This window comes from Gobius niger (assembly GCF_951799975.1).
Source record: "Gobius niger genome assembly, chromosome: 9".
Taxonomy (NCBI): Eukaryota; Metazoa; Chordata; class Actinopteri; order Gobiiformes; family Gobiidae; genus Gobius; species Gobius niger.
In genome coordinates, this window is record NC_136860.1 from 23223860 (window position 1) to 23237739 (window position 13880).

Consider the following 13880-nt stretch of genomic DNA (forward strand, 5'->3'; position numbering starts at 1 on the left):
ATGTAATGAGTCTATCATATATAAGTTTCACAGTTTAAGTTGCATAACAGAAGTAAATGCACTTTTTAATGATATTCTAATTTTCACCTGTATAAATGTTAAATACGGTGAGAACCAGATGTTTACATACACTTCATAAAAAGACACATTTGCATTTTTTTCTCACTGTCAGACATGAAACCAGAATTAACTTTTTTTATAGGTCAATTAGAATTTTTAAATCTATTAAATATTAAATCTATTTGTCAAATGCCAGAAGAATGAGAGATAGAATTTTCTACACATTTTTTTAATTGCTTGCACCTTCAAGTGCCTTGAAATTGCACCCAAGGATGAACCAGACTTGTTTAAAGGTATAGTAATCTTAGTGCATGTTCATTACTGACATTGTAAAAAGTAACAAAAATTGTGTAGAAAATTCTATCCCTCATTATTCTGGAATTTGACAATTATAAATAATTTTTATTATTCTAATTGACCAGAGAAAAAATAAAAGTTAATTCTGGTTTCATGTCAGACAGTGAGAAAAAATTTGTCTTGTATGACATGACAAATGTGTATGTAAACATATGGTAAACATATGGTTCTTACTTACTTACTTACTTACAAAAACAATACCTCCAGAAATCAGCAACACTCTGGATAACTAGGAAATGAGGCCCTAAAAAAAAATCCTGAAATATCTCTTTAAGTTAATTGGACTGCTTGTTGTAAACAATATTGTATTGTTAATGGAAATTTCTACATTGTCTGCCATGTTGTAAATAGTTTTAAACAGAATATTTTTTTACACTTTGTTTTAATAAATGTACAACCAAGTAATGGGAATAACTAGATTTTATTGTATCTTTGCATTGCATCAAAAGTTTAATAACAGGAATCCATGATGCGCCTCATGCTGTTGAACCTAACACCGCTCATTCCCATCTCTCTGAAGCTCCTGTACTCTCCGGGCCTCAGGTACATCATTCTGCCTTTGTATTGGGGCTGCTCGTACATCAGCCAGTGGCCGTCCATCACATTGCAGGACATGCAGTCGTTCATGCGGTAGCGATCCATCATGTTATCACAGTCATCCATGAGCTCGTGCATCTGACCACCGAAATTCTCTCTCTCGTAGATCCTCATCCTAAACTGTCCTCTGTGCTACAGGTAAAAAGGGAAATGTTATTTTTCATGTTTACCTTTATGTTTTGCCAATCATAAACCTGATTTGCTGTACCATAGGGATTGTCCGACAGGACCTGATGCAGTCACTCATGCCCATACGCTGGTAGTCAGAGTATTCGCCCCTCCTGACAAAGAATTGGTTTCCCATGTAGTTGGTGCGGTCGTACACCATGAAGCAACCGCTCTCCACCCTACAGGAGTGACACCTGGTCAGGTAGGTGGACATATCAGCGCAGTCACTGCTGGTTTCATAGGAACGACCCTGGAAGTTCCTGTCCTCGTAGAAAATTATCTGAAAACACCAAGCAAATATAATACAAGATTCAGAAAAATATGCATATTTTCTTTTTTGGTAATGGTAATGTCAAATACTACATACCTTGCCCATTGTCATGACTAGAGTTGTAACCTTTGCGGCTTAAAATGACTGCAATTTTCTCGATACCTGCCCCGTTGCTTTTATACCAGACCTCACAGCCAAAGGTTGCATGACCCATTGTTCAAATTCCTGACAACAGCAACATAGAGCAGAGGCCCCACGTACTGTTCAATTCAAAGTGACCTTATACACTCCATTATATGCGGTGGTTGCATTTGTTGGATGAGGCCCACTGACATGCTCATTTACTGTATGCTTATTTATGCTGAAAAACATATTATTATTATTATTATTATTATTATTATTATTATTATTACTTGAGAGAGGTTCGTTCTATTCCAGAGACAAGATACGTCTTAGTATATGCGCTCTTCTACAGAAGCAGTAATGTTTCATGTCAAGTGTTATCGTGGCCTGTCCTGTCAGCAAGTGGACTACAAGTGAATTTGCACATAAAGATAAAAAAGATAAGCTGGCATCCACAGTTGAGAAATTCACTTTCACATAGAAAAGCAGGAAAGCACCATCAATCATTTACTCTAAATGGACTACATATTGAGACCGTCATAAACAAAGGTAATACAAATTGTGTATGAGGACTATCACACATAGTTATTTGAGTTATTTGAGTTAGCTTTTCTTCCAACACTGAGGCCATCCCAGACTAAAGGCAATTGTTCAGCTCCTCTGCACAGCTAGATGGTGTGGGTTATTGCCCAATGTTATCAATACATTGTACTAGGCAAGGCAAGGCAAGTTTATTTGTAGAGCACAATTCATACACAAGGCAATTCAAAGTGCTTCACAGTTGCATAAATACAAGAAAACAAGTAGAATCAATAAAAACATCAACATAAAATTAATCAATTACAGTAAAAGGCAAGAGTGCAGATAGAATACTTTCAGTCATATGCATGGGCAAGAAGACCAGTTTTCAGCCTGGATTTGAACATTGTCAGAGTTGAGACCTGTCTCACATCCTCATGAAGACTGTTCCAGATTTTAGCTGCATGAAACTGAAACGCAGCCTCACCGTGTTTATTATTGACTCTGGGAACCACCAGGAGGCCCCTCCCTGAAGTTCTCAGGGCCCGAGACGGTTCATATGGCTGTAACATGTCAGAGATGTACTCTGGTGCTAAGCCATGAAAAGACTTGTACACAAGCAGAGCTGTTTTAAATTCTATTCTCTGAGTGACAGGAAGCCAGTGCAGAGACCAGAGCACTGGACTAATATGGTCGTATTTCCTGGTTCTTGTCAGGACTCGAGCAGCAGCGTTCTGATGGCTCGTTCAGAGAGGCCAGTGAGCAGGCCGTTACAGTAGTCTAACCTGCTGGAGACAAATGCATGGATAAGTCTCTCTAAGTCTGGTTTTGACACTATTCCTCTGATCTTAGCGAAGTCTTTCTCAAAGCACTTCACTGAAGTCATTAATCATTTACACCACACTCAGTGGTGGTAAGCTACTATTGTAGCTACAGCCGCCCCAGGGGTAGACTGACAAACGCATGACTGTGCCATTGGCCTCTCTGACCACCACCAACTGCTCACTCACACTCTTATTCATTTTGGTCTATTGTACATGTTGTAAGTGGTAGGGAAAACTTCCGCAGACAATTGTCACGGGGTGACTGGAGACTGGATGTGAGAGCTGGGCGTGACCAGAGCGATTGAGAGTGTGTGCGGAACAGCGACCCAGCCCACGACATCAGTAAAGAATTGGGCACAGGTGTGCGTGGTGGGGGAAGACAGTTTTTCAGACGCCGAACAGCGAGCAGTCGGGGGAGCGCGGCACCGGACTCTGACTGGGATCTGCGGAGAAGTCGGACGAGGGGGAGAGTTCGCCATCCCCCTCCTCTCAGCTAAGTGGCCTTCTTGCGTGTTTTTGGCATTAAGTGGCAGACGCCCTGTTTGGCACTTTTTCGTGAAAGTTTAACAACTGTCCTGACGGCCTGTGTCCTACTTCCAGCCCCCGTTACGCGCAGACGTGGACGGCGCACTCCACGCCAGCAGAGCGCTTCCCCCCCGGATGGACTGGCGCACCTATCGACCAACAAATTCCCCTTTTTAGACGCTTCTTAGACCATTTTAGCCTAGGCCTGGGACAATATTTTTTAAACCTTTTATTTCTGTAGTAAATAAACTTTATAAACTTTTATCTGCGTTGCGTATTGTTGTTTTAATAGAGTTACTCCTCTTGGGACCAATTGTTTTAAAGGTTTGGGGCACTAAGCCCCGTGACACAATTAATTCAGGCAGCTGTTTGGGGCCCCCAAGCCAGCATGGTTCCTCAGAGTGCCAACAGATTTGAAATAAACAGTTGAGAGAGTAAAGCATAAAGCAATTGCTCTGCTTCGTGACCATGACGCAGGATGCCGCTATCGCCCTCCATTGCTGTAGTACGTCTGTATAGCAGCGGTTAGTAGCGGCTAGTTTTCCATTAGAAAGCATTGCACTTTAGACATGTTTTAAACAACTGTAAAGCCTGGTGCCTAATTTTTAAAAACTTTCTATAACTTTCTATATGATAGCGCTGGGTTCGGTACAGTTAAAGGGACCAGGCGGGTTTTCGTAAGGAACATTTTATTGAGGGCCTGACTTTGTGTTAGGAACATGCTACAGACAGGAGTCTGTAAATCCAGCATTTCGAGCGTAATTATTTACGTAAACAGGGACTGAGGAATGAGCAGAGGCAGTGTTATTTTTACCGTCTATGGCATGGACCGTCGCAAATGCCCTGAAGGGACCCCAATATCAAGTAAAAAAAAAAAAAAAGATTTTCCTTTATAAAATGTTGAAAATTTCTAAGCAACCAAGATAATAAGAGATGCCAAATTACTGACTTTTTTGTACAAATGTATCTACCTTGTAAGTGATAACAATACAAGTTTCTGTGCGTATGAACTGTGCAGCCAGTGAGTAGTGCCTGGCCTATGGACAGATCTGTGTTTATTTCGGTATTTTCCATTTGTGAAGTGAAGTAGGCCTTGTGTATGATACTAATAATAAACAATATAATAGGCTATTAAAAAGTAATTCTGTACATTCAACATGAGTATTAAGGCCAACCGGGTGAAGCGCTGACACGAGGAGAACATGCAAACTCCACACCAGCTTCCTCTCCCAGAATTAATCAGTTTTTCACTAACGGTAGCCTCATCTGCTGCTCTGTAATTGCAATCACTCCCCCTCCCCTTTCTGCTCATTTGTATTATCTGTCTGCCAAAGGTTAGTTGGTTGATCAGGTTTTTAGCTTTTCAAATGTTCCTTTTACCTGTTGCACCGTTGGACAAGTACAAGTCTGCACTTACTAGTTTTATTGCATTTTTAAAGGGGAGTTGTTTTTTCCCTTAGAATCTTTTGGACATGACCTGGTGGAAGGGGGTGAAGAGTAGGAAGAAATATTCAAGCAGTTGTCAGAGCCACGACTCTCAGATTAGCGTTCTGCCTTTGGCCGCACCCTATTATACATGTTTTCAGTGGTAGTGGAAACCAGAGCACCCAAAACCTTTCCCATTTCCAGACAAGAAAACTCAGTGCTGAGTCATCGTAGAACTAGCTCTTGCATGCCCCTAGAGGCCATAAGCGCCACTGCAGCTATCGTAGCATGTCGCGTTTTTTTTACTCATTAATTGTCCGTGAGAGAGTAAATACTACGCTGACAGACAAGACAAAGGGAGAGAGGGATATTGTACATTGTGCCACAACCCAATTACACAATGTGTAACCCTGGATGGTCAGATCATGGATGGAGTAGTGGATGGTTGGTGACTGGCCACCATGTTCCAAGAAAGCAAGGAGGCGGACAAGGAGGCGGTGGAGTCATGTTTTGGGCCAGAATCATGGGGAGAGAGAGCTGGTCGGCCCCTTTAGGCTTAGGCTCCCTGGTCTGAAAATGACCTCTGAAAAATATGTGGAGTTCTGACTGACCACTTTCTTCCATGGTACATAAAGAAGAACCATGCTTTGCGTAACAAAATGATCTTCATGCATGACAACCCACCATGTCATGCTGCAAAGAATGCCTCTGCATCATTGGCTGCTATGGGCTTAAAAGGAGAGAAACTCATGTGGCCCCCATCCTCCTCTGACCTCAACCCTATTGAGAACCTTTGGAGCCTCAAGCGAACTCTGGGAGGCTATTCTGACATCCTGCAAAGAAACACAAGTTCAGTGGATGCAAGAATTTTGAAGCTGCTATCAAATAGCCTATGTTAAAATGTAACTTGACCTGTTAAGGTGTTTTTTTTATTTTATTCAAATTGCTTTTTATTTCAGTAAATATAACCTCCTAATGCTGCAAATTCAATAATTGAAAATGTTCAGTTCTTTACAACCTTTAAAATGTATTGAAACGCTGCTGTACATAATCATTTGGAACAGTGCATTTTGAGTTGTTTATTACATTTATTTTGACACAAAAGAGCCTGTTGTCACTATATTTTTTTTCAGTCACATTCAAATGATCCTCTAACAGCTAAAGACTTGACAATTGTGCTGACTGTCATTTGAGTTGACAATTTAGAAAATTTGAGAAAAATATCATTTGTATAATCATTGGGAAGACAGTTTATTGCATCTCCGACCCGGTGCAGGGTAAGTTGCAAGGGTGGTTTTCTGGCCAGAGACACCGGGACGAAAGAACTCCAATCATCCCATTAACACTTGTATTACTCCCAGAGGGACTACGAAAAGGATTTATTAAGGTCAACAAGTTAGTTCTTTAAGTTGTTGCGAAGTTTGAGAGATTTTTTTTGAGAAATACGATGTGTTATTTTCTTTGTAATTACTATCAGACACTTCAATGATCCCCTTTCTTTTTGCCAATTATTATATATATACAGTATCACAGGTATACCAGGAAATGATATTAACTATGAAATTGTAACTTACTGGTAGATTCGAATGAATTCTTCTTATAGTGTATGTTGGTGGGTATTGTGATTGGCCTCTTGTATTTGGCAGATTACAAGCAGATTAACATGAAACCCAGTTTATGGAGCGATACACATTGACCATTGGTCTTTTATTCCAGTGCTCTGATTATAGAAGCTGGCAAACCTTGTGCAGTGGCTTTATCCTCTGGGCATTTGTTGTATAACAAGAGTAGTTTGATTACTTTGTGCAGTCACTGTACTTTTTAAGTCTTGATTTAATTTCTAATGCTAGCTTTAGGACTAGAAAATGTACAACAATATTTGTTGTCAAATGTCCCTTATATCCATCCATATGCTATGTTTAAATTGTTGGATATTGTTTTCTCAATTTGTCCTGTCCCCACTTTAATCACAGTGACTCTTTTGGCATAAAAAAGGAACACAGAAATCGTGTTGTTATATTTTATTTGGTTGGTTTACATTTTTAGCACATGTCCATGATACGTCTCATGCTTGTGAACCTATTGCCACTCCAGCCCATCTCCCTGAAGCTCCTGTACTCTCCGGGCCTGAAGTACATCATCCTGCCTCTGTAGTTGGGCTGCTCGTACATCAGCCAGTGACCGTCCATCACATGGCAGGACATGCAGTCGTTCATACGGTAGCGGTCCTGAATGTTGTCACAGTCATTCATGAGCTCGTGCATCTGACCACCGAAGTTCTCTCTCTCGTAGATCCTCATCCTAAACTGGCCTCTGTACTGTAAGATGAATTTTAAAGTTAGTTTTGGTCTATAACATTTATTGCAGAATCATCTTCTGACAACCATTTTCAGTTTATTGTAGTACATTTACTTTTGTAGCAAACAAGAAATGTCAGAATTAGTTTTTGTCACTTGCGCTTACCATAGGGATCATACGGCAAGACCTGATACCGCCGGTCATTCCCATCATGCTTGTGTAGTCAGCATACTCGCCCCTCCTCATGAAGTACTGGTTTCCCATGTAGTTGGTACGGTCATAGACCATGAAGCAGCCACTCTCCACCCTGCAGGAGTGACACCTGCTCAGGTAGGAGGACATGTCAGCACAGTCGCTCATGCACTCATAGGAGCGCCCCTGGAAGTTCCTGTCCTCGTAGAAGATGATCTGAAAGACACACAGTAATCATTTGCTTACTATGTCTTTAAAATCTTTCATGAAAGAAATATTGCCATATATAATAATTACCTTGCCCATGCTCATGTCTGTGGTGGACATTGTTACAGTTGAGCTGCTGGTGTTGCGACTGCTACCGGTGCACTGTCCTGTCTGTGTTAACCCTTGCCTTTATACCTCACCAAATGCTACACAGTGTGTGGGCCCCCATTGTGTAAATACCTGACCAAGCAACTGGGTATAGACTGCCATAGTGTTCACTGTTAGTATGTTGCACTGTAAATCACATGACTGGATTATAAAGACTCCAGTCACCTTTATTTTTTATAGCAGCTATAATACACGGTATGACTGCAGAAGACTGATGTTTACTATAAGTATATGTTATTACATCAGTTACCATTTTAGGCAAATGCAAAATTATATATTTAACATTATATATATATATATATATATATATATATATATATATATATATATATATATAAATATAAATATAAATATATATATATATATATATATATATATATATATATATATATATATATATATATATATATATATTTATTTATTTACTTATTTATTTATTTATTTTTATTCAATGCTCTGTTCCAATCCAGAACAAATGCAGTGTTCTAGAAATGTTGTCTGCCTTCTTTGACAATAGTTTACCTTTGCTAATCTTTTTTCAAATGTTAGGCAAAATGGATTTGCAAACAGGGGTAACCAGTAACAATAGACATTACACCTCTGTGACCCCAGCCCCTTTTCAGTAAGGTTTTTCCAGTTACTATTATGCAAATTATAGACCAAAGGGGGGAAATATTAACATCAGTGTGCAGATGGCAGAAAATCACAGGGGAAGATGAGTTATTTGATACATTTTTGATACATCTACTTTTTAGTTTTAGTTCTATCTGAAATTTTGATATACTATTTAACAATATTTTTGCATTTTAGAGACATATGAAAATGTTTGCATCATCTATTTTGTGAGTTATGTGTGTGGTGTGCTTACCATAAAATATTGCATGACCTGATCATGTCAGATGTCTCATATTTTCATATAGTTTGCTACCTTGGCATGCTCCAAGTTATTAAAGTTTTTTAAGGACGTTTTGCCCCATAGGCTTTATTGGTCAGGACAGCCCAGGGTGAAATGCCTGGAGAGCATGCAGCAACCCATGACGCTGACCCATGACCTTATGGGGGCGAAGATCGCACTACTTTTTGGCATTCATGGTGGGATGCTGGCTTTGCTGCGATACCAAATCCTAGTAGATTCGACTCAGTTTGCTACAATGTGGAATCTTATGGGGACTTTATGCCTGTCAAAACAATTGGCTGCAAAGAATATTGTTGCTACAACATTTTAACCTGTTAAAGACCACCTCTGGAGATCTTATTTGGGTCTTCACCAGGTTAAAAAAGTTAACTTTACTTTACTTGCATAATTTGCAAGTAGATTTCTGCCATTTAAGTCATGATCTTCATGCATGATCTTCAGGATCGTGATTGTTGATAATTTTACTGTCATTTTATTGCTGTTTTAGTGAATTCATGGCATTCTTATGTGAACCTCATGATCATGATGAATTAGGTAGATTTTCATGTCATTCATTACAGTAGTTACACGTTTAGTTCAGGGATGAAGTCATCCATGAAGCAACATGTAATCATGTTTGTTCCTGAGAAGTCATGATTTAGTAATGCTTGAATGTATCATGAAATCATGCATTAATTCATGCATAAGTTCATGAAAATCATACATGAACTCATGTACCATTATTATAAAGTGTTACCGATGTCACATCTCGGGAAAATGAGCACCCCAGTCCACATGAATGCAGCATTAACCCATGGCTACAATCCTGCATGGCATGTCTACATGCATGAATCTCATGTTTGTTCATTAACTCACATTCTCACATTCTGAGAGAAAAAATAGTGCACTCAACATTCCCCAAAATGTATTCTCAAAAGTAGTGTGCAGCGATGGTCACTAGACAGGTCAACATTTACCACAATGCGAGAGTCGGAGGAAATTTATTAGCTTGTGGCTATTCATTTTGGCTGTCTGTTTTACAGACATGGTAAAAGGATATTTAAACATTTTTTGCTTTGGTGAAAAGAGAGTTTATTGTAGCCTGCTTATTGTATACAGTAGCCTAAAAACAACCTTTAAGGAGAGCCAAATCTATGATATCCTTTCAAAATGCCTTATTTATATTCTGACTTGTCTTTGAAACCAGCAAACTTGCTGAGGCCCAACCCTGATAATGTCTTGTTGTCAAAAAAGGTGTTGTTAAATTGTTCGACTTGCTACATACAGTAAGATGTAAATATAAAATACATTTTCACAAAAAAATACTGCAAAAGTCTTTATTTAAACATTGTTAGTAAACATTTAGTTGCTTTACTAGCAGGAATCCATGATACGTCTCATGCTCATGAACTTATTGCCACTCCAGCCCATCTCTCTGAAGCTCCTGTACTCTCCGGGCCTGAAGTACATCATCTTGCCTCTGTAGTTGGGCTGCTCGTACATCAGCCAGTGACCGTCCATCACATTGCAGGACATGCAGTCGTTCATACGGTAGCGATCCTGAATGTTGTCACAGTCATCCATCAGCTCATGCGACTGACCACCAAAGTTTTCTCTCTCGTAGATCTTCATCCTGAACTGGCCTCTGTGCTGTAATATAACATGTTGCTTTGGTCATTTGACTCTGGATTCTAAAATAATTGTAAATAAAGCATATTACTTACCATAGGGATCATACGACAAGATCTGATGCAGTCCCTCATTCCCATCATGCTCATGTAGTCAGCATACTCTCCCCTCCTCATGAAGTACTGGTTTCCCATGTAGTTGGTGCGGTCATACACCATGAAGCAGCCGCTCTCCACCCTGCAGGAGTGACACCTGTTCAGGTAGGAGGACATGTCAGAGCAGTCGCTCATGCACTCATAGGAGCGCCCCTGGAAGTTCTTTTCCTCATAGAAGATGATCTATAAAAGAAAACATAGGTGTTTACAAAAAGGTGTAAACCTTTTTTTTTTTTTTTTTTTAATATTCATATTACCTTTCCCCTCATGCTCATGCCAGTGTTGCTCATGTTGGCTGTGGATGGTTTGCTGCCCTTAAAGTTTACTGCCTTCTACCTGGTTTAACCCTTTCTTTTTATACATAACGGCATGTAAAGAGTCAGTGGCGCCCCTCAGAGAAACCCATATTCAGCATTTTACTATTGGAGCCAATGGACTGACAAGGTTGTCAATGACTGAGTGACACACTACATTTAAAAGCCTTTTCTTCTATTATAGTTATTGTTTTCAACAGAGCAGGTAATTTGTGAAAAGTATGATAATGACTATATTGTTTTAAAAGTAGACATTAAACTTTAATTAATTTGTATTTAATTTGTAGTTTTAACTACTACCACTACTTAATTGACAAATTAAGCCAGCTATCAAGCTTAACTACAAACTTGATAGCTGGCTTAGTTAGTCAATTCATGTGGAAAATTGGTGATAGTGATACCAATGAGGAGCAAGACAAAAGAGTGTGTTCAAAATATGATATGTTACATTGTGCTTTACTTTTCTTGATATTGATTCAAATTTAAGATGTTCTGGCCTGATCATATTTTATATTCACTCTATTTGTTTTACATGGGTCCCAAAGTCAGTGATGCTGACACCTATTATTTTCCACATGTTTTACTGCCCTTTGAGTTCAATAGTGTTCACATACAGTGGGAACTAGATGTTTTACATACACTTTATAAAAAGACAAATTTGCTTTTTTCTCACTGACATGAAACCAGAATTACCTTTTACTTTTTTAGGTCAATTAGAATTTAAAAAAGTATGTATATTTGCTAAATGCTAAAAGAACGAGAGAGAATTTGCATTGGGTCATTGTCTATTTGGAAGACCCATCTGAGGCCAAGCTTTAACTTCCTGGCTGATTGTCTTCAGATGTTGCTCCAATTTTTCCACATAGTGTTCTTTCTTCATGATGTCATCTATTTTGTGAAGTGCACCAGTCCCTCCCTCATCAAAACAACCCCACAGCATGATGCTGCCACCCCCGTATTTCACAGTTGGGATGGTGTTCTCAGGCTTACAAGGTTCCCCCTTTTTCCTCCAAACGTGACCATGGTCATTATGGCCAAACAATTCCATGTTTTTTCATTAGACCACAGGATATGTCTCAAAAAATGTAAGTCTTCATCCTCATGTGCATTTGCAAACTCCAATCTGGCTTTTTTTGGTTTACTTTGGAGAAAGGGCGTCTTCCTGGCAGAGTTCCCTCTCAGCCCGTGTCGGTCCAGTACTTGTTTCACTCTGGATAATGACAAACTCTTACCGGGTTCAGCATCTTCACCAGGTCTTTTGCATTTGTTCTTGGGTTGATATTCACATTTCAAACACAGCATGTTCATTTCCAGGACACAGAACCCGCCTTCTTTCTGACCTGTATGATGGCTGGTCCTTTCCATCATTGTTTTAACCACTGAACCTGGCACCTTCAAGTGTCTTGATATTACACTCAAGGATGAACCAGACTTGTGCTTCCAAGGTCATGACATCGTCATGTGGGCTTTCAAATTGTTTAACAATATTGTAATTTTAGTGTATGTAAACTTCTGACTTTGTAAAAAGTGACCAAAAAAATCTAAAGTAAATATATTGCTCATTCTTCTGGAATTTGGCAAATAGATTTTTTTTTTTTTTTTAAGTGTAATTGACCTAAACTTAATTCTGGTTTCATATCATGACAGTGAGAAAAAAAATGCAAATGTGTCTTTTTATAAAGTGTATGTAAACATCTGTTCCACTGTACCTAAAAGCAGTTAGTGACTTTGTGTAGTCATTGAGTGTTTTTAATTGGAAATTAAAGGCAAAATAATAGATTCAGAAATTGTGTGAATTGCCAGTTTAGATCGTCATGAATTCAGTCTTTCTGTCGGGGTTGAGTTTTGGCGAGTCCAGAGATTCCAAAGGTGGAGGTCGGGACCTCCAGAAGGCTTGCGAGATTATTTCAAGACAAACTTTATCAAATTTGTAACATCAAATATGGTGTATTTTTAATTGAAAGCTGCATGTATTAGAAAAATTGAACAAAATATCAAAACATATGAACAATAATAGACCGTTTATAAATGTTTTGGACCTAAAATTATTATTAATACTAATTACATTTTGCAAGGGGAGGGTTCAAACTCCGAGTTGTTGGTCTGGTGATTGTGGGGGTCGCGGCCTGAAAATTTGCAGAACCCTTGGCCTGTAACTCGTTTTCTATGCTGTACAACTGTTGTTTATGTAAGTTCTCAGTCGTACACATCATGTGTACTGGTTGTTTTTAGTGTTTACTGTTCTTTTGCTTGACTTGACCTGATTGATTTGGTGCAAGACCCATACATTGAGAACAACATAGAGTTGCATGCCATGAACATGAAAAAGACAAAGACATGTTTTTATTTTTTTCTGTAGTTCTTACATTGGATTGTAAAGCGACTTTTAAATAAGCTTAATGTCACACAAGAACCAGGAGGACCCAAAAGCAGACTTAGATCAACAGAGTTTTAAAGACTTTATTGGAGTATTTGAGTTTAGAAGTTGGAGACGAGGCAGGACCGGTGAGTTCTGAGCAGCGGAAGGCTGAGACACGAGGACACAGTAGATGACCTACCTGATGATCTAGCAGAGAAGTGGTGAAAGAACCATGCTTAAATACTGCAGCAGGTGATTAGGTGCAGGTCCAGGAGCAAAGGCTGTGCCCAGGAACTCCAAACAAGGTAAGCCAAGCAAAGAGAAACAGAGGGGAGGGGGAGACCACTACGGGCATGGACCATGACGCTTATCAACTGCGAGAAAGCATTATGGCTTGCAATTTCTGTTCTTCTAATTAAAAGGTCAATAAAAACATACACAGTCTGAGCAGATAGGGTTCCTTTGTCCATCCTCCATCCCAGGAACTTGCTGGTGCCACTAAAACTCTGACAGTCTGCTTCGAGTATAAAAAAGCTGTTTGAACCCGGGACATTATATTTTCTTATCTGAGTTTTCGTTGTTCTTTTTTTTTTTTCTTTTTTTTTTACTTATGGGTGGGTTTTGGGCACCATTTTGACCTTCCATCATTATGAAGGAAGAATATTTTGTTTTGATTATTTAACTGCTATGACAATAGTTAGTTCTTACATCTTAATGTAGGATCCATGGGCAGCAACACAATGATAGCTTTATACAGTAGATAAATTTGTACAGTTGTAAAAAGTTCTAAAAAC

The 13880-nt window shown here is 39.1% G+C and overlaps 2 protein-coding genes across 2 annotated transcripts; both read right to left on the bottom strand.

Moving 5' to 3' along the window:
* Positions 1–867: 867 nt before the first annotated feature.
* On the bottom strand, positions 868–1564 carry LOC306967932 (gamma-crystallin M3-like; the record flags this gene model as incomplete). Its single annotated transcript, XM_079563139.1, has 3 exons — positions 868–1146; positions 1223–1462; positions 1550–1564. 3 exons carry the CDS (start codon positions 1562–1564, stop codon positions 868–870), a joined length of 534 nt encoding a protein of 177 aa, XP_079419265.1.
* A 5347-nt stretch (positions 1565–6911) lies between these two features.
* Positions 6912–10703, bottom strand: LOC306967581 (uncharacterized protein; the record flags this gene model as incomplete). The annotated part of the gene is made up of 6 exons (XM_079562663.1): positions 6912–7187; positions 7333–7575; positions 7657–7717; positions 10005–10279; positions 10354–10596; positions 10671–10703. 6 exons carry the CDS (start codon positions 10701–10703, stop codon positions 6912–6914), a joined length of 1131 nt encoding a protein of 376 aa, XP_079418789.1.
* Between the last annotated feature and the right edge of the window lie 3177 nt (positions 10704–13880).